This window comes from Centruroides vittatus, unplaced genomic scaffold (assembly GCF_030686945.1).
Source record: "Centruroides vittatus isolate TY-2023 unplaced genomic scaffold, ASM3068694v2 contig_1311, whole genome shotgun sequence".
In the NCBI taxonomy this organism is placed as follows: Eukaryota; Metazoa; Arthropoda; class Arachnida; order Scorpiones; family Buthidae; genus Centruroides; species Centruroides vittatus.
The window spans coordinates 1-24,464 of NW_027120834.1; the positions used below are offsets into that span (position 1 = coordinate 1).

The following is a 24,464-nucleotide window of genomic DNA, read 5'->3' on the forward strand; positions in this document are numbered from 1 at the left end:
TCATTTTATAATAATTTAGCACTTCTTTTTTCTTGATTTTGTAGTGGAATTCATATAGTTTGTGTTAAAAACTTGAAATATAAAATATAACTGAGTATATTTTCATTAATTAACATAATAATATTTATTTACATGTTTTATTACGTCATTTATTTCTGTTTAAAAGCCGAAAACTAACTATGGGTAACTGCTTATTGATGTGATGTGTGATACAAATTATTATAAATATGATTAATTTTTTACAGCTTAAATGTTATTCATTTTACAAATATAATACACTTAAATCAAACTACACATACCTTAAATATAAATTTTAAATACAAAAAGAGAGACATTCAAAATATTATGTAGCATTAAGCATGAAAGCAAGCAATATCAGATACCACCAATCAAACTACAAAATTTCTCTAAATAATGCGTAACTTGTCTAAACAATAGTAGTACTGTTACTGATCCCGACATAATAAAAAATCTATCAAGGAGTTGAGTAACTTTCTCGGCTGTTATGGGATTTAATTTAAAAACCACATTTTAATCATAATAAACAAATAAAATTGTGTGTTGCCATCTGTTATAAGATTTCGTAATAAAAACTTTATATGAAAAGTCGGCTTCAATCTTATTGTAATTTGTAATAAAATAAATAGTGCGGTTATAAAAAAATATTAATTTTAATTAATTCAAAGTACGGTAAAATGTGAAAATAATCTCACTATGTGTATTTATATTTTAGAAAATACAAGGGAAGCGGCACTTCCACAGCTGCCATGGACCGCAGGCCACTGAAAGGTAATGATTATATTTTACGATTTTTCTGTCCTACAATTACAAATGAAGTAAAAGTAATATCTTTACTTCCACATATTAACTTTTGTTATTGTATTTGTATTGTTATTGTAACTTTTCTTACTGTATTATTAAGGTATTATACTGCACTTATACGCTTGGCTTTTTTTTATTGTGTACTCATCTAAATTAAAAAATTTTTCTTTGGCTATCCATATCGCTTGTTTTAAGCATCCATTATTATAATCGGGATGGCTCTTGTCATAGATACTGTACATGAATACTTTCGGATGTTTTCGATAAATCTTTCCAGATCTATTCTAGGTCTTTTCTAAGTAGCTATAAGAGAACGTTTATCCTATTATGCGAGAGTCCAGAGCTCATAAAAGCTCGTTTTCTGCCATTTTCGCTCGATTTCACAACGATGTAGATCTCTACTGACTTAAGATTGGTTTATAGTACCGTTTTACGGACGTATTCGCATCGGAAGTTGAACACTGCTGAACTCGCTTTACGCCCGTTTCACGACACACTTCGGCGTGGAATATCATGGTTACATGATTAAAAGTATTTACGGCGAGGATTTTTACTGCTCGATATATTCGATATTATTAACAGTTATCGAAATATTCGATAACTGTTAATAAAAGTAATAGACTACCCGCACTTTTCTAAACAACTCAATAAAGCCATTAACATTATTAGTTAATTCCTTATCGTTACCACTCAAACCGAAAACGATAATGTTATTTTTCTTCGATTCGTTGTATACACAGTCTATATAATAAATGTGAAGATAAAACTTATCCTTACATTCAGTTTTAAAGGTAGAAAGTTCGGTAATTTCTTCTTCCAGGCAGGTTAGACGTTTATCGTTCTTCTTGTGTATATTAGGCATCCAGTCAAAAATTTCGATGACAATTCTTTCAGTTTCGATAGAATAGTATTAAAACGTTCCTCAAAAAACACAGAATGTTGTGAGATATTGGAGAAGAATTATCCTGCGATGCAAAATAATATTTCAATCTAAATTTCAATGTTGATCCGCTTGGAAATCGACAAAGTTTACCAGCAGAAGTGGAAGCTTTATTGCGAGGAGAAGGTGCTGCACGAGACATTGGACCTGGATTAAGTTCGACTCCTCCAATAAGTAAGAACAAAATTAAGAAAGAAAGCATTACGGTAGAAAAAGACATCCTCAATAAAGTCAATTAAATAATGGTAAGCAGTTGAATTGTGGATCGTAGCAGTAACTCGTGAGAAAACACTCCAACAGCCGGAGCCCCTATATACGCAAGAATAAAAAAATTTTAAAGACAGTGGGATCACAGTAAACAAAGGGTTATCCTCTCTAAAACGAAAACTGTGGCCAAGATGTTAAATTTCATAGTAAATAGCCGAAATGACGAAGCTCAGTTTAAAGCTCGTAGAGCCATTGTTTTTACAAATATACTGTTTTAAAAAATATATTTTTTTCTATTTCCCACTTCATATTTTAGCATTTCAGTTGTGTTTCTCGTCCTTAAAACAACACTGCAATCTTATAGAAAAGTATTTTTACTTACCTTCACATCTGTATTAAAATTCTTTCTTAAAATTGTTTAAATTAAGTTGAAATTTTTCTTCGTTTCGTTCAATTGTAAAGTCCGAATATTTCGTTTCTAACTCTTCTTTTATCTTCATTTTCTCGATTTACGATATTCTCGTATGTCAGCAATCTGTATTCAATCAAAGTATTAATTAATAAATTAATGTTCATTTGAAATGTAAAGCAAGTAACGAAGAAAGACAAGTCAGCTTATTACTATTGTTCCCGTTCTAGCAAGTAATCAATGGGTGCACCCTCAAGGTTAACGGAGGAAACTCCAGTAGTGACACGTGTCCAACACACATGACACTGCAGCTATAAAATCAAGTATTATATGGTTAATGTACCCCAATGCCTCTTAACCCATTTTTTCTTGTTAAAAATATTATTAGAGAAACCTTTTTAAGAAACTAACCCATTTTATTCTGACAGTACAGTACATTGTTCTGTAAATCTGGCAACAATTGAAGGCAATGCTTCTTCACATTTAAGTTTTAAAACAAGAAGCAGAAAGGTTGTCAATGACCCCAACCTTTGCCTATTATCACCGTTCACTACCACTACGGGAATTGCTCTAAACAGTCCAGCTTGGTCTTGTTTTCACAGTTCTAATTGGAGGAGTTCTGTGCTTACAAAGGAGGTCACCTTCCCATAGGGCGAAATTGTTGCCTGTGTAGAAGAGGGACAGTGTAGCCGCCAAAATTCCTGAACCGTCGACCTTAAACCACTTGAATGTCCCTAATAAAAGAGAGAGGACCCAGGAAGAGATGAATTAACAAAATAGCTCAAAACCTAAGAAAAAGGACTGACGATGTAACAACAGTGTTTGCCAGACTAGTGATAGAAACGAGGTGGGTTCTAAGAAAAATTGTTTATTATATATCACGTGCGTTTGTTAGCTACAAACTGTCACGTGAGTTGGTGACATGCTACCCCTAGACTTTCTTGCATTAACCTTGAGTGCGTATCTCTTTTAGTGCTATTACGCTAACAATATCACAGTTTACTTGTCTGTCTTTGTCACTCGCTTTAAAATTTCAGTGAAATTATTGTAGATATTTATTAATTGATATTGATTGATGACACTCTATTCAACTAGGAGAAGTAAGTGTTTCTTATTATACGAATTTTATTTATTTATTTAAACAAATCTGAATTCAAACTTGACGGTTTAAAACCCTTTTATTGAAAACAGATTGTTGACATACGAAAATATTCTAAATTGAGAAAATGAAGATAAAAGTGGAACCAGAAAATGAATATTCAGAATTTACATTTAACCGAGGTGACGAGAAGTTTGAAGTTTTAAAGAATTGCAAGAAAGAATTCGATAATAAAAAGTTCTGTAGAAGTATTAAATCAGAACCTTCAGAACATAAAAATATACAGGTGAGTAAAATGTACTTTTGTATACGACTGTTGTGTCCTGCAACAGGATATAAATAACCGTATAATTAACCGTACTCACGTTATTTTTTAAATAAAAATATGATTAAAAGCTGCAGCTAATATAAACGATATTAAACCTGGATTACTATCAATAATTTTAAATGATACAATTGAGTTGATTTCTCTATAGAATCCTTAAAACAGACAAATAAACAGTGGCGCGTTATAATTTCATGTGACCACGGAAAATTTGAATCGGGGGGACCCTACATAAAGTGTTGATTTCAAAAATTTTCCTTCGGAAACTGAAGTGGAGGGGAAAGGTTGACCTTAAGTGCACGTTCGTTTATTTCATTAAATTTTACACAGTTTATGCATTTTATTATATATATTTCAAAATTTCTTCTATGTTTTGCTTCTACTCATTGTATTTTTTGTTTGTGAAGTCATAAAGGATTAACGGGAGGAGATTTATTGAACGTCCGCAGAAGGGAACATATTACGAAAACGTAGACAAACTGGGACAATGGGAGAGAGAGAAAATGAACAGATCCTAAATCTAAGCCAGAGTGGCACTTATTCTAATTTTAAATAACAGAAAAATACAATTAAATAGTTAATAAGAACGAGGTATTTTGTATGTTTTATATCATAGAAATGCTGTGTGAGAATAATTTAAAGGATTTATTTAAACGTTTTGTATTTTGGATCCTTTTGAGTGAATATATATGGTTATAGCAGAAAAAGGTATGAAAATGCTCCAGATTTAAATTAAGTGAACAAATTTTTATAAGAAAACAATTGAAAGTAATGCAGATAAAATATTATTATTTTGAAAAAATTTATCGATTAAACGGAATTTCATGTTTCAGTTTAAACACTTCTATTTATTTATTTTTGTATAAAGATTAATTTGTCCAATAATGAAGCTCAATTTTTCAATTATTTCAGGTAAATACTTATGAAAATTCAATTTTAACAAATAACACAAACGGTTCTAATATTTGGAGTCATTCTTGTTGTAATAGTGAAACAGGTAAGAGGCTTCATACTTTTAACACTATAAAAATATGTTTCTAGTGTTTACAAAAAGAGTTAAAGCATAAATATAAATAAATTCATATTTATATAAATGTTATGTTGATAGCATTCAATAACCTTTGACAATATTTTATATACAGTGCATATGAAATTAAATCTATTTTAATATTATCAATATTTGATCTTGATAGAGTTAAAGCTTTCAATTCAATTTATTAGTGTCCTAGAACAGAAAAAATCTCAATTTATAATTTTCTAAATATCTATCTCACTCCTAGAAGTGAGTTAGTTCGTGAACAGTATATGGATAAGGTCTCTATTCCATCATTTATCGCCGATATTTATTTGTTTATTTCAATTCTTTGCTTAGAAATTTTTAAAACTAAAACACTGGTAATTCTAATACAGATTGTAAGAAAGAGAAAATAAAAGAGGAGAAATATGACATTAAACATGGCATAAAATCAGAATGTAAAGTTGTTTTGAAAAGATTGAATTTTAAAGTGAAAACTGAACATTGTAAAAACGTTAATCTCTTAGATGAATACGAAGATTTAAAGGTAAGTGATAAAACTTCCCAAGATTTTACACATTTTATTAGTTAAATTTGCAGATTAATCTTTGCGCATTATCGAAAAAGAAGGTAAACATAACTAATTTTACACAATTATGCTGTAAGTTTTCGTGTATTACGTATTAAAAAACAGTCAATTTTATGTTTTTCCTCGCTTTCAACTATTTTTTCACGATAAATTTCCGAGAAGTAAAAACAGAAAAGAGAGTAAAATCAAAAAAGCAATTGTGGTAAACAGTTAGATTATTTGAGTTTATAATATGAACATATATATTATACAAAAAAACTTTTGTGAAGTTGCCGAAATGGTGGGAGAAAAGGGAAGAGAACAATTGAAATCAAGTCATAATAAACGAGTGATAAGAAACGGTATATACAGAATGATGTGGAAAATCTTAACAATATAACTCGCTCATTTTCAGCCGAAGTAGATCCTTTACAGAACAGTGGCGTGCCGTGACATTTGATGATAGGGAAGCTGTTTCTGTAAGAAACCGACTTACAGGGGCAAAGATTAATTGCGCGTCAATGCCCGTTCGTATTCGTTTGTTCGATAAGCCAGTAAAAACCGTATACTTCTTTAAATGTATTTTTAATAGATTATCTGACGTACTTAATAAATAAGAAAGTTCAATATAATTACCTCCGTTATTAGATTCAATAAATTCCCTACGCCCTCTAAATGCCAATTCTCGCTTTGAGAAAAAACATATAACGTCTATTAATTTAGATATATCTATTAATCGTAATTACCTTCTTATAATTTTCAATATTTATTTTGTATTGTCTACCAATGTTAAATTCTATTCTATTTTGATATCCAAATTGCTTCAATTTTACGAAAAAATAGTCATTCGTCATAAATTTTATCGTCAAAATGTCGAAATTTTTTTTCGACGTATTTATATTTGATTTAGGCATTGGTCTTTCTCTTTTAATAATGTTTTCTTTTTCATTATATGGTCTTAAACCAAAACTTTTTAAAATAATTTTTTCAATCACTAGCCACGATATAAGGGCTAAAATTAAAATTATAAAAAAAACTTACTTAGTAAAACAAAATGTGTGATGAATATGCATGCTTAGTAAAAAAAATTCTTCAATTGTATAAATATACTTTTAGAGAAACTTATAATTAAGTATAACTTTGTGAAGAAACGTACATAAAAATAACAAAATATTCTTTACTTTTTAAATCTTAAAACAATCCACTTACAAGTTAGTGAAATAGCTCCCTACGAGTGGCTAATGAATGGAATCAGAGACGGTCCTGGTAGGTGCATGCACGCGGGCTGCCAAATCCCAGAGTGCCGATACCGATCAATGTCAAATGCCTCTTTTGTTTCATCACTAGTATATATCAAAGAACGCTACAGGGTTGTTGTAGATTTTAAACGTTTCTCACCACAGCTGTAAAAATCTAAATATGCTAAACTTAACAGATTGTCCGTGGTTCGTTTTCTAACTAATTCGTTTTAGGACCAAGTGTTCACGGAAATTTTCAAAATTTACAACTTTTCGGTCACTCTCATTGAACTAAAAAAATTTCTGTCTTAATTACATCTAATATTACGAAGGGATCAGACCCCACTGTACTCGGCAAGAGCCTGGTTCAGTTAAGCTTCTGTTTAAGTAAAATTTCGGCTCTTTCATCGGGGTTTTATATGTGTTTCTAATTCCCTAATCGCTTAATTATTTAACTACTTTTTAAGTAGAAATAAGTTGAAACCGGTTACTTTGTACGTGAATATCTGTAGTCTTGCGAAAGAAGTGGTAAGAAATTTTTATGACAACCGATACATAAATCGTAAATTTAAAGAAAATAAATTCTAGAGCTTTTTTGTACCTTGTGCATTTCATTCATTAAATTTGGTTGTAAAGATGATGACAAAGTAACAGTTAATTTTTTAACATTGTACAAGAATTGTACACGTTCTTTCTGCATCCCCTTACAGATGAGACATACTAAATCGTAATATCACCGGTTTAACATTGAAATCCGTAAGTAATATAAGAAAGGAGAGCAGAATAAACGCAGAATAAATATATCAAATACTTTAATGGAGTTTTTTTAAACTCCTGTCAACTATACAGAACTATCATAAAAACATGCCAGTAAATTCCTATCGGTTGGGTCAAGTTATAAATCTAGTCTAGGGTGGGCAACCTTTTTTATAACATGGGCCAGAATAAATTTTACGTTATTTCCGCGGGCCGTAGTAGTTAATTGATGCCTTCTTGTGACTCGTAATTTTTTTAGTCTACAAATACGAAATAAATAAATAAAACGTTAATTAATATATTTATTTCTCTTATTGTTTTCGAAAATTACAAAGAATTGAAATAGTAACTATTAATTAGTTATTTTTCCAATTTAATAATCTATTAAAGATCTCGCGGGCCGGATAGAAACTTTACGCGAGCCGTAGCTGGCCCGCAGACCGGGGGTTGCTCGCCGTTGATCTAGTCTACTTGTGATTCACATAATCGGGCGAGGGCGGCCGAATATTTAGCAGGCAGGCGGCTAACAGCCCACAACCGGTCCGGGAGATAAAATTGGACGCTTTACGCGTGTGTTGCTTCTACCAGCTAAACCGTGAGGTTGGGTGCACTATAAACCGCATGTGACAATGCCTATATAATCTGGCTGATTGGAAACTGACCCGGTTTCGACATTCTTTCCGCCGCTTAATTATCCGAATATACAATAGCAATCTTATCTTTTTTTTCACATGTAGTATAGAAATTTGTAAAAGATACATAATGCAGTTATAATAAAAAATTAATTTTAATTAATGCAAAGTACGTTAAAATATGAAAATTTATATTCTATAAATTACAAGGGAAGGTCATTGGAAGGTGGAATCGGCGCTTCCATCGCTTCCAATGACGGCACGCCACTGACAAAAGATAACATTTGGAATCATGTTAATTTTAAATATATTGACAAAAACAATAGCAAGAAAATATTACAAAACTTCACAAATAGAAATCCCCCCATAATATATTTGAACTGTTCCACAACTGGAGAGAAACTAGACCATATGTCCCCACTAAAGTATATCCTTAGGGTACTATTCACTCTACAAATACGTAGTAAAAGCAAAATTTTAATGATAATAATAAAAAGATTGTTAATAATTAAGAAGTAAAGTTCTTAAAGTAAATTGTTCATTCGAATTCATTAAATTTTTATATTTTTAAATTTGTTAACATAGTCTTTTATAAATAATAGTACATATTAATTAACTAATTAATAATTATATATTTTGGACCTAAAGTTTTTAGGGTTTCATTAAAAAATTTATTTTCGTTAAAATCTTTCTATAAAATTATGTTTAAATATTACGTAAGATAGGGAAGAAGTGGGGGATCAAAGAAAATATTACGATTTCTTACACAAAGGTGGGTGGAGATCTATAATGGCCAAAATCGCCCTTACGTAATTTATGGACGGCCCATAAGCCATTTTGCTAAAATTCATTTTGTCTAGTTAAATCAATAGTTTTAACTTAAATTCATTTTAGACTACAGTAGAGCATCGATTAACCGACTTATCGGTTAACCGACCGCATTCTAGTCGGCAAATTTAAATGTCCGCTAGTGATGTGGCGCTACAATATTTGGTTATGTCTTGGCTACTTTAATATTATTTTTGTTAAATTTTTGCATGTTTTAGCTGGCAGCACTGGTTCGACCATAAAAGGGAGGCGGTTTATGTTTACACCAGGCATAATACACTGTACTAATAATGTGTTTTTCCATACTTTTCGGTTATCAGACTTTTCAGTTTTCCGACCAACCGCAGTCTCCAATTAAGTCGGATAATCGATTCTCTATTGTAGAAGTAAATTCTAGTTATAACAAAGACATCCAGTATAAACTAGTTAAAACGCGTCCTTATTAAAAACTGGTTTTAACTGCAACATGGATAAAATCACCAATCACTGGTGTGTCGGTGGCGGCTGTGGCGCCTGGCCAACCAGCAGGCCACGTGGAGTTTTACGGATTTTCTTGACGTTAATAGCGAGGTTGAAGCCAAAGTTTTAAACGCGAAAACGTGTACGTCGAACGTTCGGCGTCGCTTTCCTGTACGCCTAGAAGTTTGACAATAACATTTGGAATGTCGAGCATGATTCCACTGACGTTCCAAACGCCATTGTAAAACTTCTAGGCGTACAGGAAATCGGCGCCGAACGTCCGACGTACACGTTTTCGCGTTTAAAACTTTGGCCTCAACCTCGCTAATAACACCTAAATAGCAACCAGTTAACCATAAGACCTCCCGGGAGGCAACGCCCACGACTACATATAAAGCTAAACCGAAAAATTAAAAATGAAACAAAGACTATTTTGACAATACAAAGCTCTTTATTGATACTTTAATAATGCAGTTACAATATTTAAAGAACATCCAGCAAATAACATTTATTATATTATAGAAGTGAAACCCGAAGTTCGACTGTGAGATCGCCAATTATAGGTTAACTATAAAGTAAAAGACATAATTTTCATACAAAATATTATAAATAAAAATTAATATTCAAGGGCATTTGATTATTTTAAATAGTATTTTGTCTGTATTTTTCAAAACAAGAATTATAATTTCTTAAAACAATTACATATTGGAGAAAAACACAAATAAAAGAGATATTTATACTTGCAAATGAAAGTAAATAGAAACTACTTTATAAATAATTAAAAAATAAATTGATTTCATTCAATAATAAATTAAGAAATTTTTCTGTTTAATAATACTGACCGTTTTTAATTCTATTTATGAAATCTACTCAGTGCTTTAATCCTTTTCCTAGATTTTCTTTTCTTAAGGCTCTTCCCATGACTCTACCAAAAGTACCAAGAAAAGCACTAGCATCATCAAGAGTATCATCAACACCACCGAGACTACCAACAACTCCACTAACAGGGTCATCACCAGTATTTTGCGTACCAAATGCGTTAGCATTTGCAACAACATCTACATTTTTTACATTTGCAAGACTTCCTTCGGAACTTCTTCGTTTTAAATTGAATTGATCACGTCCTTTGATTTTGACGTATCGACCTTCGGTACTTTCTAACAAAATAATTACTGAAACAAAATAAATTTAATTATTGACCTTCAACACTATTAATAATATTATGAGGTATTAATTATTATTTTAGCTTTAATTCAAATTCTAACGTAATAATTCTAATATACCCCATTTTTTCACTCTCTGCACATCAAGTATTCTAATTTATGTGTTTCCTGTTATAATTTCAATTAAAACACATTTGTCAATAAAACAATTGTCAATTAAAACACATTTTATAATAATGAAGGCGAGTCTTGTTAAAGAAGAAATCTCACTTCTGAGTGTTGCCTTAATCTTCTTTTTAAATCACATTCTTATATTTATTTTATTATTATTAAAATAATATATAAAATTAACACAAATTCATTAGAATTAAAAATATATTTTCTATCTGAACTCTCCAAATTTTATCGTTTTTGGGCCGTGCATCTGTTACGACCCAACTCACTTGTCAAATTTAATTGAAAGTTTGTCAACGCACGTGGAAGACCTGCCATATTCTGTTCTATTTACAAATTTATTTAAAATTTTATTTTCCTCTCTTAAATATAAGTGCAATTGACTGTCTTGTTCTTTTTTGCTCCTTATAAGCGATTCTATGAATGAAATTGTAGGTTTAATGGGATAAGGCAATATAATCTACCAATAAGATATTCCCTCTATGAAGGAATATCTATGGTAAATTGGCATGCATATAAATGAAGGAAACTAGGAAAATTCCGAGTACTCTGCAAGAGATAAATTTCACTTAATAATTGATAATTCTGTTATAAAATTGAATACGTTGGAATCGTGGAGGTCCTCAGATCAGTAATGTGCATTTATTTCCGTAATAATATACGTGACAATAGAAACTATCTTTTCATAAAATATAATGTTTATATACAGACATTAATAATCCACATCTATATATCAGGATGTTCGTAAATTTTTAATTTCGGATGGGGAATTTTGACTGTTAGATGGAGATAATTTGGGTTTGGTTCGATGGAATTCGGCAACGGACACACGGGCCATCTGTCGAAAAGAGTACTTTCCGAAAAACTTTTTACGAAGAATTTGGCCTCTACTTGGATATTAAATACGCCAATAAAACCCGAGAAATTTCACGTTGTTAGCCAACACGTGACCAGGTTCGCGGTGAACAGTACCGTGTTTACTGGTATTATTCAGCCATTACTGGTGGGCCCGGTTGTCTGGCAGCCGCTGCTCTAAAAGTAAAGTTCATTTTACCACACGAAGTTATCCTTTAAATTATTTTCGCATTATTGAATTGAATTAAATTAACTAAAATTTCCCATAACATCGTTAACAATAGACACAGGAGCACCAACGATCGACGGTCGTCTAAATCCAATATTAACGTACGGCCACTCGTTTTTAAAACAGCATAAAAATCTGTTTTATATACTAATTCTGTAATAATTCTAAGTGAAATTTAAAAAGTAATTTCACTCGGTGCTTATTGTATAATGTTAAAGATTGGAAGTATTGCAAGATAAAAACTTCAGTTGTGTGTCTGATCTGAACCATCAACAAGAATCTATTAGTGTTGATATAAATAAATTATTATATTAGTATTAATTTAAATGCTGAGATAATAATAATGATAAGATCATACATTATGCAAATAATAAGCAGTAATCGCAATAAAAATATCCTTATTCTATAATGTGTAGAAAGATATTTGGCAGTTCAAATGCCATCGAATTTTTATGGCGACATTAACATAAAACAGATAAATGGCACCATACGAGCCACTATAATAGTCTTAGCGCTGCGAGTCGTTTTATTGTTTTTGTTTATTCTTAAAATGCTCTGGAGGATCTTTATGCGTTTTTATAAGCAAAACTTTTCTGAAAAGAATTATTCTACGTTTAACGAATGACCGAGTGGACAAAACAACCAAGCACTATTTTGATTGTGGGTTCGCATCTAATCAACGGTTTCTTTAAACTCCTTCCACTCTGTGATCACTACGACTACTTCTTCACAATCATATTGTGAGTTTAACCAGGTCCACAATGCCAAGGAGGCGAGGACGGGATCCGACACGCCCGGACAGACCACCCATTCGGGTTTTTCGACGGTCTGGATTCGGACTCAGATCCACAGAGCGGTAAGATTCCATGTTAACCGTCCAATCAACCGTTTGATGGCCAGGTGAAGTTTTCAAGTTTTATTCACGTATCTGATATGTAAATAGGAAACTATTTCCTATAGAAAGTCCTTCCGAGAGGCATTTCTTATTGGCAAATAATCCAGGCGTCACGTTGCCTTATCCCATTAATAGAATCTCTTGTAAGGAGCTAATCGTATAAGGCAATCGGTTGCACTTATACTTAATTTTATGATAGGAAAATAAATTAATAAATAGAACAAACCATGGAAAGTTTTCCACGTGCATTGACAACTTTCATTAAAATTTGACAATAACTTGACAATTAACGGCTGCCTCACCTAAAAACGATAAAATTTGCAGAATTAAAATAGAAAATATATTTTTAATTTTAACGAATATTTTATAATTCCAAATTTTTCTAAAATAATCTCTAAATATACTAAGATTATCGCCATACTCGGAAGTAATATTTTTTTTCAGTACAGTTCATCGTCGTCACTTTAAAATATGTTTTAAATAATATAAATTCAGAAGAATTTTAAATTAAGTCAGTTCATCTTGTTTTATTGATGATAAATTATAATATAAATACATAAATTAAATTAATGGATTCACAGAAAGAAAAAAATGGAATAGTCTTATCAAAAGACAAATTCTTTTTTATAATTTAAAATCGCGTAGTTAGATAGCGCTTAAAAATGATTGAGGATTCCCGCCTATATGTTAATAAATGGGTGTCCATGCGTGTATATAAACATCATATTTTCTGAAAAATTTGTTTATATTAATAGGTATATTTTTAAGCAAAAAAATGCACATTACCGATCTGAGGACCTCCAAGATTTTTCTGTATTTAATTTTATAATAAAATTATTATTTTTGAGCATCCATTAATACTATTTTTGTGTTTATATTTTCAATTTTAACTCTCCATATTTTATCGTTTTTGGGTCAGGCAGCCGTTAATTGTCAAGTCATTGTCAAATTTTAATGAAAGTTGTCAATGCACGTGGAAAACTTTCCATGGTTTGTTCTATTTATTAATTTATTTTCCTCTCATAAAATTAAGTATAAGTGCAACCGATTGCCTTATACGATTAGTTCGCTTACAAGACTATTATAGTGGCTCGTATGGTGCCATTTATCTGTTTTATGTTAATGTCGCCATAAAAATTCGATGGCATTTGAACTGCCAAATATCTTTCTACACATTATAGAATAAGGATATTTTTATTGCGATTACTGCTTATTATTTGCATAATGTATGATCTTATCATTATTATTATCTCAGCATTTAAATTAATACTAATATAATAATTTATTTATATCAACACTAATAGATTCTTGTTGATGGTTCAGATCAGACACACAACTGAAGTTTTTATCTTGCAATACTTCCAATCTTTAACATTATACAATAAGCACCGAGTGAAATTACTTTTTAAATTTCACTTAGAATTATTACAGAATTAGTATATAAAACAGATTTTTATGCTGTTTTAAAAACGAGTGGCCGTACGTTAATATTGGATTCAGACGACCGTCGATCGTTGGTGCTCCTGTGTCTATTGTTAACGATGTTATGGGAAATTTTAGTTAATTTAATTCAATTCAATAATGCGAAAATAATTTAAAGGATAACTTCGTGTGGTAAAATGAACTTTACTTTTAGAGCAGCGGCTGCCAGACAACCGGGCCCACCAGTAATGGCTGAATAATACCAGTAAACACGGTACTGTTCACCGCGAACCTGGTCACGTGTTGGCTAACAACGTGAAATTTCTCGGGTTTTATTGGCGTATTTAATATCCAAGTAGAGGCCAAATTCTTCGTAAAAAGTTTTTCGGAAAGTACTCTTTTCGACAGATGGCCCGTGTGTCCGTTGCCGAATTCCATCGAACCAAACCCAAATTATCTCCATCTAACAGTCAAAATTCCCCATCCGAAATTAAAAATTTACGAACATCCTGATATATAGATGTGGATTATTAATGTCTGTATATAAACATTATATTTTATGAAAAGATAGTTTCTATTGTCACGTATATTATTACGGAAATAAATGCACATTACTGATCTGAGGACCTCCACGATTCCAACGTATTCAATTTTATAACAGAATTATCAATTATTAAGTGAAATTTATCTCTTGCAGAGTACTCGGAATTTTCCTAGTTTCCTTCATTTATATGCATGCCAATTTACCATAGATATTCCTTCATAGAGGGAATATCTTATTGGTAGATTATATTGCCTTATCCCATTAAACCTACAATTTCATTCATAGAATCGCTTATAAGGAGCAAAAAAGAACAAGACAGTCAATTGCACTTATATTTAAGAGAGGAAAATAAAATTTTAAATAAATTTGTAAATAGAACAGAATATGGCAGGTCTTCCACGTGCGTTGACAAACTTTCAATTAAATTTGACAAGTGAGTTGGGTCGTAACAGATGCACGGCCCAAAAACGATAAAATTTGGAGAGTTCAGATAGAAAATATATTTTTAATTCTAATGAATTTGTGTTAATTTTATATATTATTTTAATAATAATAAAATAAATATAAGAATGTGATTTAAAAAGAAGATTAAGGCAACACTCAGAAGTGAGATTTCTTCTTTAACAAGACTCGCCTTCATTATTATAAAATGTGTTTTAATTGACAATTGTTTTATTGACAAATGTGTTTTAATTGAAATTATAACAGGAAACACATAAATTAGAATACTTGATGTGCAGAGAGTGAAAAAATGGGGTATATTAGAATTATTACGTTAGAATTTAAATTAAAGCTAAAATAATAATTAATACCTCATAATATTGTTAATAGTGTTGAAGGTTAACATCAGACATTCAACCGACCTTTTAACTCTGTTTTACTTTAATTCTTCCATTTTAAGAATGTATCTTACACACAAAGAGAATATATTTGTAAATTTTACTTAATTAAAGTTGACAGAATTACCATAAAAATCTATTGCAGCTATAGGCACATATGGCGAGACTTTTACGGACTCCTGTTATTTGTCACTCGATTAGAGACCTTTATATTTTTTAATGTATCCATTAATTCATGGAAAAAGAATCTGTGATATCTTACACGATTAATTGAATAAGGATACTTGGGCGTCTGCCAAATTCGATAGCCTGCATAGAGAACTTATACGTCGACAAAAAAATTTCGACATTTTGACGATAAAATTTATGACGAATGACGATTCTTTCGTAAAATTGAAGCAATTTGAAAATCAAAATAGAATAGAATTTAACATTGGTAGACAATACAAAATAAATATTGAAAATCATAACAAGATAAGTACGATTAATAGATATATCTAAATTTATAGACGTTATATGTTTATTCTCAAAGCAAGAATTGGCATTTAGGGGCCATAGGGAATTTATTGAATCTAATAACGAAGGTAATTATATTGGACTTTTTTATTTATTAAGTACGTCAGATAATCTATTAAAAATACATTTAAAGAAGTATACGGTTTTTACTGGCTTATCGAACAAACGAATACGAATGGGTCCTGACGCGCAATTAATTGATTGCCCCTGTAAGTCGGTTTCTTACAGAAACAGCTTCCCTATCATCAAATGTCACGGTACGCCACTGAAAGAAAATAATAGATACAATAACACGGCATTATTCAAACTCCGAATGAGGGGGCAAATAAAAAACCTAAATGAACCATACCCTACGCGCGACCCTTCACGAGATACAGCTCTGTACAGAATTGCCTACGTCATTTCCAGTCACAGCGCTCAAAAGCAAAACAACTCGCTGTTTTCTTCTTTCTACGGTCATCTTCCTCGCACCTCCCGATCTGTCCTCGCTGCCATGCCATCCACACGTCCAGCAGACCACTTCTCTTCCAACTGCCTATAAATTAAGGCAGTGTTTCTCAAACTTTTTTGTCTGGTGGCACACTGAAATTATTAAATAAAATTCACGGCACTCCTATTATTATTATTATTTGCTTTTTTACGGTTAGTAAAGATATGAAGGATGAAAAGTCTTTGAAAAAATATAAAAGTTTTTTAAAGTAAGTAAGTAAGTTTATTTCCAAACAACACAAAAATATTCAAAACAAAAGTTAATATTATAAAGGTATCTGGTGATAAAATAAAGCTTTGAATTTTTGAAGATTTACTAGTGCTAATTGATTTTTTAGCTTTGCTACCAGTAACCACTTCTTGATCATAGAATCTTCACGTTTTCTTTTTTTAATGAAAAAAATTATTTATGATATTAAACGACATAATTCACTTTAATATTTTATTATAAGATTTAATTACAAGTTAATAATTTATTTGTTCTTGTTGTAAAGAAAAAAAAAATTGTATATCATGCTTTCTCGTTATTGTCTGAACATATAACAATAATAAAAACAACTACATACTGCATTCAACGCATTTATATTGCATTTCTACTCGCTGCAGGAACAGAAGAACAGACAACTAGTAACTAGTTCGTTTTTTTTTTAATAGTATTTACGTATCGCCAATTACCGAGTCATTGAGACAAGTAACGATGTAACAAGATTAGTAGAAATAACCAATATTCATTTTTTATAATTGTTTTAATTATTTATTTAATTTAATACTTTAATACAATTATTTTAAGTAATTTTAATTTAATTATTTAAAAATTTCGCGGCACCCTTGTGGCGTACTTGCGGCACCCTGAGGTGCCGCGGCACCCGCTTTGAGAACCACTGAATTAAGGTGACCAGACGTCCCGGATTGTGCGGGACTGTCCTGGATTTGGGTTGTTAGTTCCGCATTGAATACCGTCCCGGAAAGTGTCCCGCATTTGGGCATGTAACATTTTCAACATGTTCGCAAGTTGTCAAGAGCACAAAGTTGTCGTTTTCTTTTACTACTAGTAGCCCGGGACGCCCCCTAGTGGACGTTCTGGCAGCAACGGTGTCATTCCGTGGTATAAATAATAAATTCATATCAATAATAAATTTCCATTGCAATAATAATATACTGAATTTATTATTAATTTAATTAATATCTAGAAGCGCCTCTAGTGGCCGTTCTAGGCATACCATGACAGATATACAAACAGCGCCATCAAGTTCTGAAAAAAAAATTTTTTTTCTATTTTCTATATATATTTTTGTACTATATTATTTATTAATGAATTAGTTATTATTATTATATATATGTATGTCGGAGGTTTACCCCATTTTTAGCTCCCACAACACAGAAGCGTCTCGCATTTTAACCTAACATATCTGTTCACTTTACTATAAATACAACATTGCCATCTGTTGCCTGTAAATACAACTAATTACAGTCTAAGTCGACACCCCAAGGGGAAGTGGAAATGTGTCGATCCGATTATCCGATGTTACGACTAAAGCGAAGTTGGAAAAAAACCACAAACCTACAATTAATAAAATGCAGTAGTGCGTTATACAGTAGTATAGGCTTACAACACATTGTATTTTCCATTTACAATTACTCTGAAGATGAAAAACTGAAAAATTCGTTTGGTGTTGTTTGTTTTGAGCACTTAACTATCCCGACTTTTTTTCAACGATCATGAACACTTTTAAAACATCATCTTCGCAATTGTCACTTATTGGCAAGTAACGTCTAAGGATTCTTAATGCCTCTGGCATGAGAAAATGTAAAATTGGATTCTGGTATGACGTTGATGTAGATTGTATATTTTCTTTTTATCTGTTATTATTTTATACATAAAATACATGAAATGTTAAGGCACTTTTATTAATTATATATTTATAAAAAATCGACTTCCCCTCCTGAAAAAAATGAGTTCGCACCACACGTGCAGAGTGAATTCAATTTTTTTTCAGGAGGGGTGTCGACTTATCAGAGTGGGGGACAGCAAAAGTATGTCGACTTATTCAGTGGTGACGAGTTAAACGGTGTCGAGTAAAACACAGTTTTTTAACATTAATGCCTATGTAAGTCGGCCGGGACCACAGAAAACTGACTACTTAACCGATGGTGTCGAGTTATCGGGGTGTCGACTTATGCGGAGTCGACTGTATTTATTTTTCCGTATTTTATTTATACATATATGTATAAAAAATGGAAAGCACGAGATGTCAATAGGGTTTACCGGGATTACCTTCAATAGTGTCCTGGCTTTTAGGCATAGAATGATGCCCACCCTACATAAAATTCATCTTTGTTTTATCAAAGTGGAATTAAAAAGACTCGCTATTTTGCCTAAGGGTAAGCGTAAGAGTAAAATGGTCAGGTAAATTCTAGATCTAAAGGAATAAGTACAACCGAGACCGAGAAAATTTTTGTTTTCGTTCTACGAGAGACTGAAACTTTCCTGTCTGACATTTATAAAATAAAAATAATAATAACACTTGTGTTCCAGTCTCACTGTTCCTCGGAGAACCCTGAGACTGGAGTTCTGAATTCCTGGTTTTATAAGTGGTTCAGTAAATAAAACCAGTGATCATTCATTGTTTGTTGTGGGTTCGCTCCTGGTCAATGGGAAAGTTTTCCGGGTTTGTTCACTTTCCAACACCCAAACAGTGGCCGGTTTTCTTTAGAAACACTTCAGCAGGTTGCCCACATTCCCTTATACAATCGTAAACAAAACCGAAAAATATTAATAATTTCTTCAAAATGTGTAAGAAAGAATTTAGTTTTAATGCACTTTTCTAATGCACAACAATACATTTATGATTTACATAATTGTTTTTATGTATAACATGTTTTTTGTGTTTTTTCTACATTCTTTAGCCTGTGAAGAACGAGTTTTTCATTCCCGACAGAAATTCTAACAGAAATGATACGAACGTACAAAGTAAGTAACAAGTGTATCTGTTAAATTCTTTTGTGAATATCACATTTTATATATATAGGTATATGCTGTATGTGACATTTAAAATTTTGGTAATGCCATCTTTTATCATATTTCATTTTTAAAAGTTTCTATATTTTAAACTATTACAGAATGGGAAATGCTTTAATTTTGAAGGTACGGATAAGTTTTACTAAAAATTGTAAATGCTAAGGAATATAAAAATCGTCATTAAATCTAACTTTACTGGAGATATACACGACCCCAATCTCCTCACTTCCTCCATCTTTAACCATCAACATTTAAAATCATCGAGTCAGTGCAAATTTACAGAATATTTCGGCAAATAGCACAGGAGTTATTTAGCTTCAAATAGGGTAAACAAAATTAGTAGAAAAAAACTCAAATTTTTTCATTATTTATTTTTCGACGTTTCAAGGTCCCGTGAGCCCAAAAATGTAAAAATATTGAGCGGTTATTTTCTTCGCCGATTGTCACGCTGGCTGTACCCCGTTGTTTTAAAGAAAAGTTTAAAAAATTATAAATGCTAATAACGAGAACAATCTTATTTATGTCCGATCTCACGCGTGATACCCTCTGTACCCGTTAACTTGTACCACCAAAACTTAATAGCATATAACACCGAAAACATAAACTTACGTGCAAAATTTCAGAAAGTTTGCACAATACTCCAGCAATTATTAAGTACTAAAATGAGTAAAAAAGAATGTTACTAATACAAATCCATAGGCCGGATGGCCGAGCGGTCAAGGTGGCAGCATACCGCTCTGGGGGTCCCGGGATATTATGTATTTAAAAATGCGCAAGTTCTCTTACCTACTTACATTTTAATATTCAAGTTGTGCAATGTTTATTATGTGTCAAATTACGTGAACACAATAAGCACATAACTTAAAGTAAATAAAGAAATTATTGTATTTTACTTTTAAATTTCAGTTAAGGAAAACGAAGAGAGTGAGCAATACGATATTCAGCACAATTTAAAACGACAAAAGCAGAATAAGTGTACAGCAAACAAGACGAAATTCATTTCTTCAATTAGAAAATACAACTACAAAATCCGAAGAAAGATAAAGAGGAAATACCTTAGAGTAACGCGTTCATCTCACTCTAAACGAAATCACACATGTGATTTATGTCAAAAGACTTTCGTAAGTAAGGAAATACTACAAGCGCATTTGAACTTTCATATCAGAAAGAAACCATTTAGCTGCACAACCTGTAATCAGAAATTTTCCTGGCTATTTTTACTAAGAAGACACTTGAAAGAATACAACACCGAAAAACAAATCGAAATTGATCATAAAATACGTCATTTGTCATCATCATTAAAAAATCGTAAAGTATCTAAGCGAAAACACTTTCGATGCGACATCTGCGATAAGCTACTTACCTCAAAGGGCCATTTAGAGAGGCATCACAGAACACATCAACCAGTATCTCATTCTTGTAACATATGTAGAAAAGAATTTCAAACGAAATCTATATTGAGACAACACCAACTTACTCATAGTGAAGATCGTCCTTACAAATGCGATATATGTGATAAAGGCCTTAAAACCAAAGACAATTTAAAAACGCATCCTGAAACTCACAGTGGTGAATGTAAGTATTCTTGTCAGGTGTGTAACAAAAGTTTTAAAACAAAACTAACTTTAAGGAATCATAAAATCACTCACAATAAAGACTTAAATTATTCTTGTCAGATCTGTAACAAGTATTTTAAAACAAAACGCTATTTAAGACGTCATGAAAATACTCACGAAGATAGAAGCGATAAGTATTTTTGTGAGGTGTGTAAAACGGGTTTTAAATGCAAAAGTAGTTTTGACAGACATCGCATTGCTCAACATCAGAACATGTTTCGTTGCGGATATTGTCGTAAATCATTCAAAACTAAAAATATGCTGAAAGCTCATTGGAAAATCCATATTCGAAAATGTAATATCTGTAGAAAGGAGTTTTCGTCTAAAAGCGCTTTAAACGTTCATCAGAGATTTCATTTTGACATAAAACCGTATCTTTGCGTGGTGTGTAACAGACGTTTTGTATCAATCTCCGAGTTGAAACGTCATCAAAGTTCTCACAATAAAGACAAACTTCGTTTCGTTTGTGACGTTTGTAAGAAGGGTTTTTACGATAAATCTCATTTGTTTAGGCACCTACCTGCTCATGAAAGGAAGAAGCATTTTTGCAGCCATTGTAAAGTCAGATTTAAAACAGAAAGTAAACTGAAATTGCATATACAATATTCTTGTTTAGAAATACACCCCAAACGATTACCTTACCAATGTAATATCTGTAAACGGACTTACGTAAATAGTTCTTCTTTGGAGCGGCATCTACTTGCTTACAAGGATCAAATACACTTTTTTTGTGACGTTTGTAAGAGGAATTTTACATCAAAAGTCGAATTCCAAACTCATCAAAAGTCTGCACATTCCCCGGGAGGAATGTATAAATGCGAAATTTGCAATAAGACCTTTCGGAGAGAGATTGATTTAAATAGACATATGAAAATAAATCCCGATTTAAGCGTTAAGAAATGTGATGTTTGTGATAAGAAATTTTGTTCGTTTATCACTTTAAAAGTTCACATGAAAAGTCATTTTTAACAATAAAATTTCCTGTGTGAAATACGTCGAAACCATTTAAATACATTACGTATTTTTTATACTAAATATATTATACAAGACAATAGAAATGTTTTAATTTTATGTCTGTTATTTCGTTTTTAATAATTGGGCTTCATTTGAAGAGATTGTACACCTATAATTTTTGACAGTTCTCTGTTTGTGTGCCTGTATTTCTTTAATCTAGAAAATGAAATAAGATTGATGAAAGTCGTGAGAAGGTATGGAAAGCTTAGGAACAGCAGGCTTCGATAGACTATATGCAAACGTCAGGTTTGCACCAGAAGTCACGTTATTTTAAGCTTTCTCCTTTAGCAATTGAGTCATGATGATCTGAGTACTTTCAGGCAAAAAAGGCTTGAATTAAAATAACATAACTTCCGGTTTGCATTAGAATTTCTTACACAGTTAAATAGGGTTTCCGGACTCTATTGTTTCCATATCTGCTCTCACCTTTCATCTATCTAACCCCGTTCTCGAGATTAACGAAAGACATGCAGACGGACGGACAACAGTGGAAATTTATAGGTCTTCAATCTTTTCAAATTGCAGCCCAACAAAATTTTTAAAATAGAATTTATCAGTTATTGTTATAATAATAATTGTTGAATTTTTTATGAAATCAACATTTAGGCTAATGAAATAAATAATTTTTAAACGTTCTAACATGTTTTTTGTGAACTTTTTGTTTGTTTATTGCTTTATATGTAATGGTTAATCAGAAATAAATAATTTTCGAATAATAACTTGTATGTAATTTTGACAAAAGATCGATGCAATGTCCAAGTTCACAGTGTTAAATGTATGATCGAGGAAAGTGAGATGTCTGTCCTATACAAGCAAACGTACTATGTATTCATACGTGGTAGTATACTAATAACTTTGGAGAAATATGAATGAAAATATCAACCATTTAATTGTTTACATTTATTTTCCTCTAATTTTAATAAACCGCATTTGTGAGAGTCTGGAGACAAACAAGAGCCTTCCTTTAAAGTTTAGAAAAGGTCTCTACATTTTTATTTAATAATTAATGCAAAAAAAAGATGCTTTTATGTGTGAAAAACAAAACACAGACCACTTTACACGTTCGCGAGAACGAATGACAAAGGGAAATAAAAGCTTCAGCCTATTTCGCGTGGCATAATTTTATCTCATCTGCTGTTCATTCTTCTATAGTACCGTCTTACCCGCTGCCCGTGTGGCGCAGTTTGTGCATTTCGTCACATCGCAAAGACTTACACCATTGATAGGAGGAAAGTTGCAGATATAAAGGGGTAGTAGCATCCTAGACTCGGGGTGGACACTCTCTTAGAGTAGGCTAAATTTCAATCTGTCAACTCTCTCGACCAGCTCAGAAATGAATAATTTTTAAATGAAAACAGAAAGCAGATTATAAAATACAATCTCGCATTAAATATTTACGTCATATTTCATAATTTTGTTTTTATATTTCTTTACAAATCTTATTTTTACCAATGGCATTCTGTGACATTGGATGATAGGGAAGCTGTGTTTCCATATAAATTTTGAACAAATACTACAAATGACAAAAATAAACAGTTTATTTATTTTAAAATAGATACATTGATACGAAAAACAAATATTTAAAAACTTGTTTTTAACATAAAAATCGCTCCGTTCGAAATAATTTATTCTGCTTAGGTAGGTCTCGCTTTAAATAAATTAGGCATAATTTAGGCATTAGGCTATTTTACCATTACAAGTGTGGGTTATTTGGTGAAGAGAGCATGGATGAACCCTCTATCCAAACCTACTCCGTTCTTTTTCATTAATAACAGGTTAGACTCTTTCCTGTAAATTGTAAAGCATTTACATACAAGAAATAAAAGTTGTCCGATAATCTGAAGATTTTCGAGGCTACCGTAAACATAAACATGTGTAAAAAAATACTGCAAGTGAGAAACAGAAATGTTCGATTTATACACCAACTAGTAGCCCGGGACGCCCCCCCCCCAGTAGGCGTTCTAGCAGCATTACAAGTTCCTATGAGGCACGTTGACAGACGGACGGACACGCATTCAATGGGTTATATAGATAGATCGTTATATTGACCAAATAATAATTTATATTGTTAATTAAACTGTTTGAAATATGACACACGATAGGGGCGCTTCTAGTGCCCGTTTTTGGCATACCGTTACGCTGGCGGACGGACGGACACGCGTTCAATGGATTATATATATAATTTCGCGTAAACAGCACTCGCAGCAATCGTAGCATTCGAGTAACACAATGCAGATAATCCTTTGTGAACCGAATATTTTTCTGGTTTGATCAAGTTTTTTTAAATACACAAAATGGCTGCATTCCGGAGAACTTTTCCGTTTAGGGAGATTTTCGTTTTGAACAGGTTTTACTGTATATCTAGACGTGGCAGTGAATTTAAGTTTATAC

The 24,464-nt window shown here is 31.8% G+C and overlaps 1 protein-coding gene and 1 long non-coding RNA gene across 2 annotated transcripts in view; one reads left to right on the plus strand and one right to left on the minus strand.

Moving 5' to 3' along the window:
* The first annotated feature begins 3,172 nt into the window (after positions 1-3,172).
* Positions 3,173-22,154, plus strand: LOC136990255 (zinc finger protein 271-like). Its single transcript, XM_067288643.1, has 6 exons — positions 3,173-3,225; positions 3,570-3,763; positions 4,715-4,799; positions 5,213-5,364; positions 19,332-19,395; positions 20,350-22,154. The coding sequence occupies exons 2-6, from the start codon at positions 3,605-3,607 to the stop codon at positions 22,026-22,028; spliced, it is 2,139 nt and encodes a 712-aa protein (XP_067144744.1). The 5' UTR covers positions 3,173-3,225; positions 3,570-3,604; the 3' UTR covers positions 22,029-22,154.
* Positions 9,730-24,464, minus strand: part of LOC136990292 (uncharacterized) — a 232,653-nt gene continuing 217,918 nt past the window's right edge. The window contains exon 2 of the long non-coding RNA XR_010883033.1: positions 9,730-9,866. This is a non-coding gene — a long non-coding RNA (uncharacterized lncRNA). The remainder of the gene's footprint in view (positions 9,867-24,464) is intronic.

Coding starts and splice junctions, on each gene's coding strand:
- LOC136990255 (XM_067288643.1), top strand. CDS start 3,605: ATGAAGATAAAAGTGGAACCAGAAAATGAATATTCAGAATTTACATTT. Junction 4,800..5,212: donor TTGTTGTAATAGTGAAACAG/GTAAGAGGCTTC, acceptor ATTCTAATACAG/ATTGTAAGAAAGAGAAAATA. Junction 5,365..19,331: donor ATGAATACGAAGATTTAAAG/GTAAGTGATAAA, acceptor TACATTCTTTAG/CCTGTGAAGAACGAGTTTTT.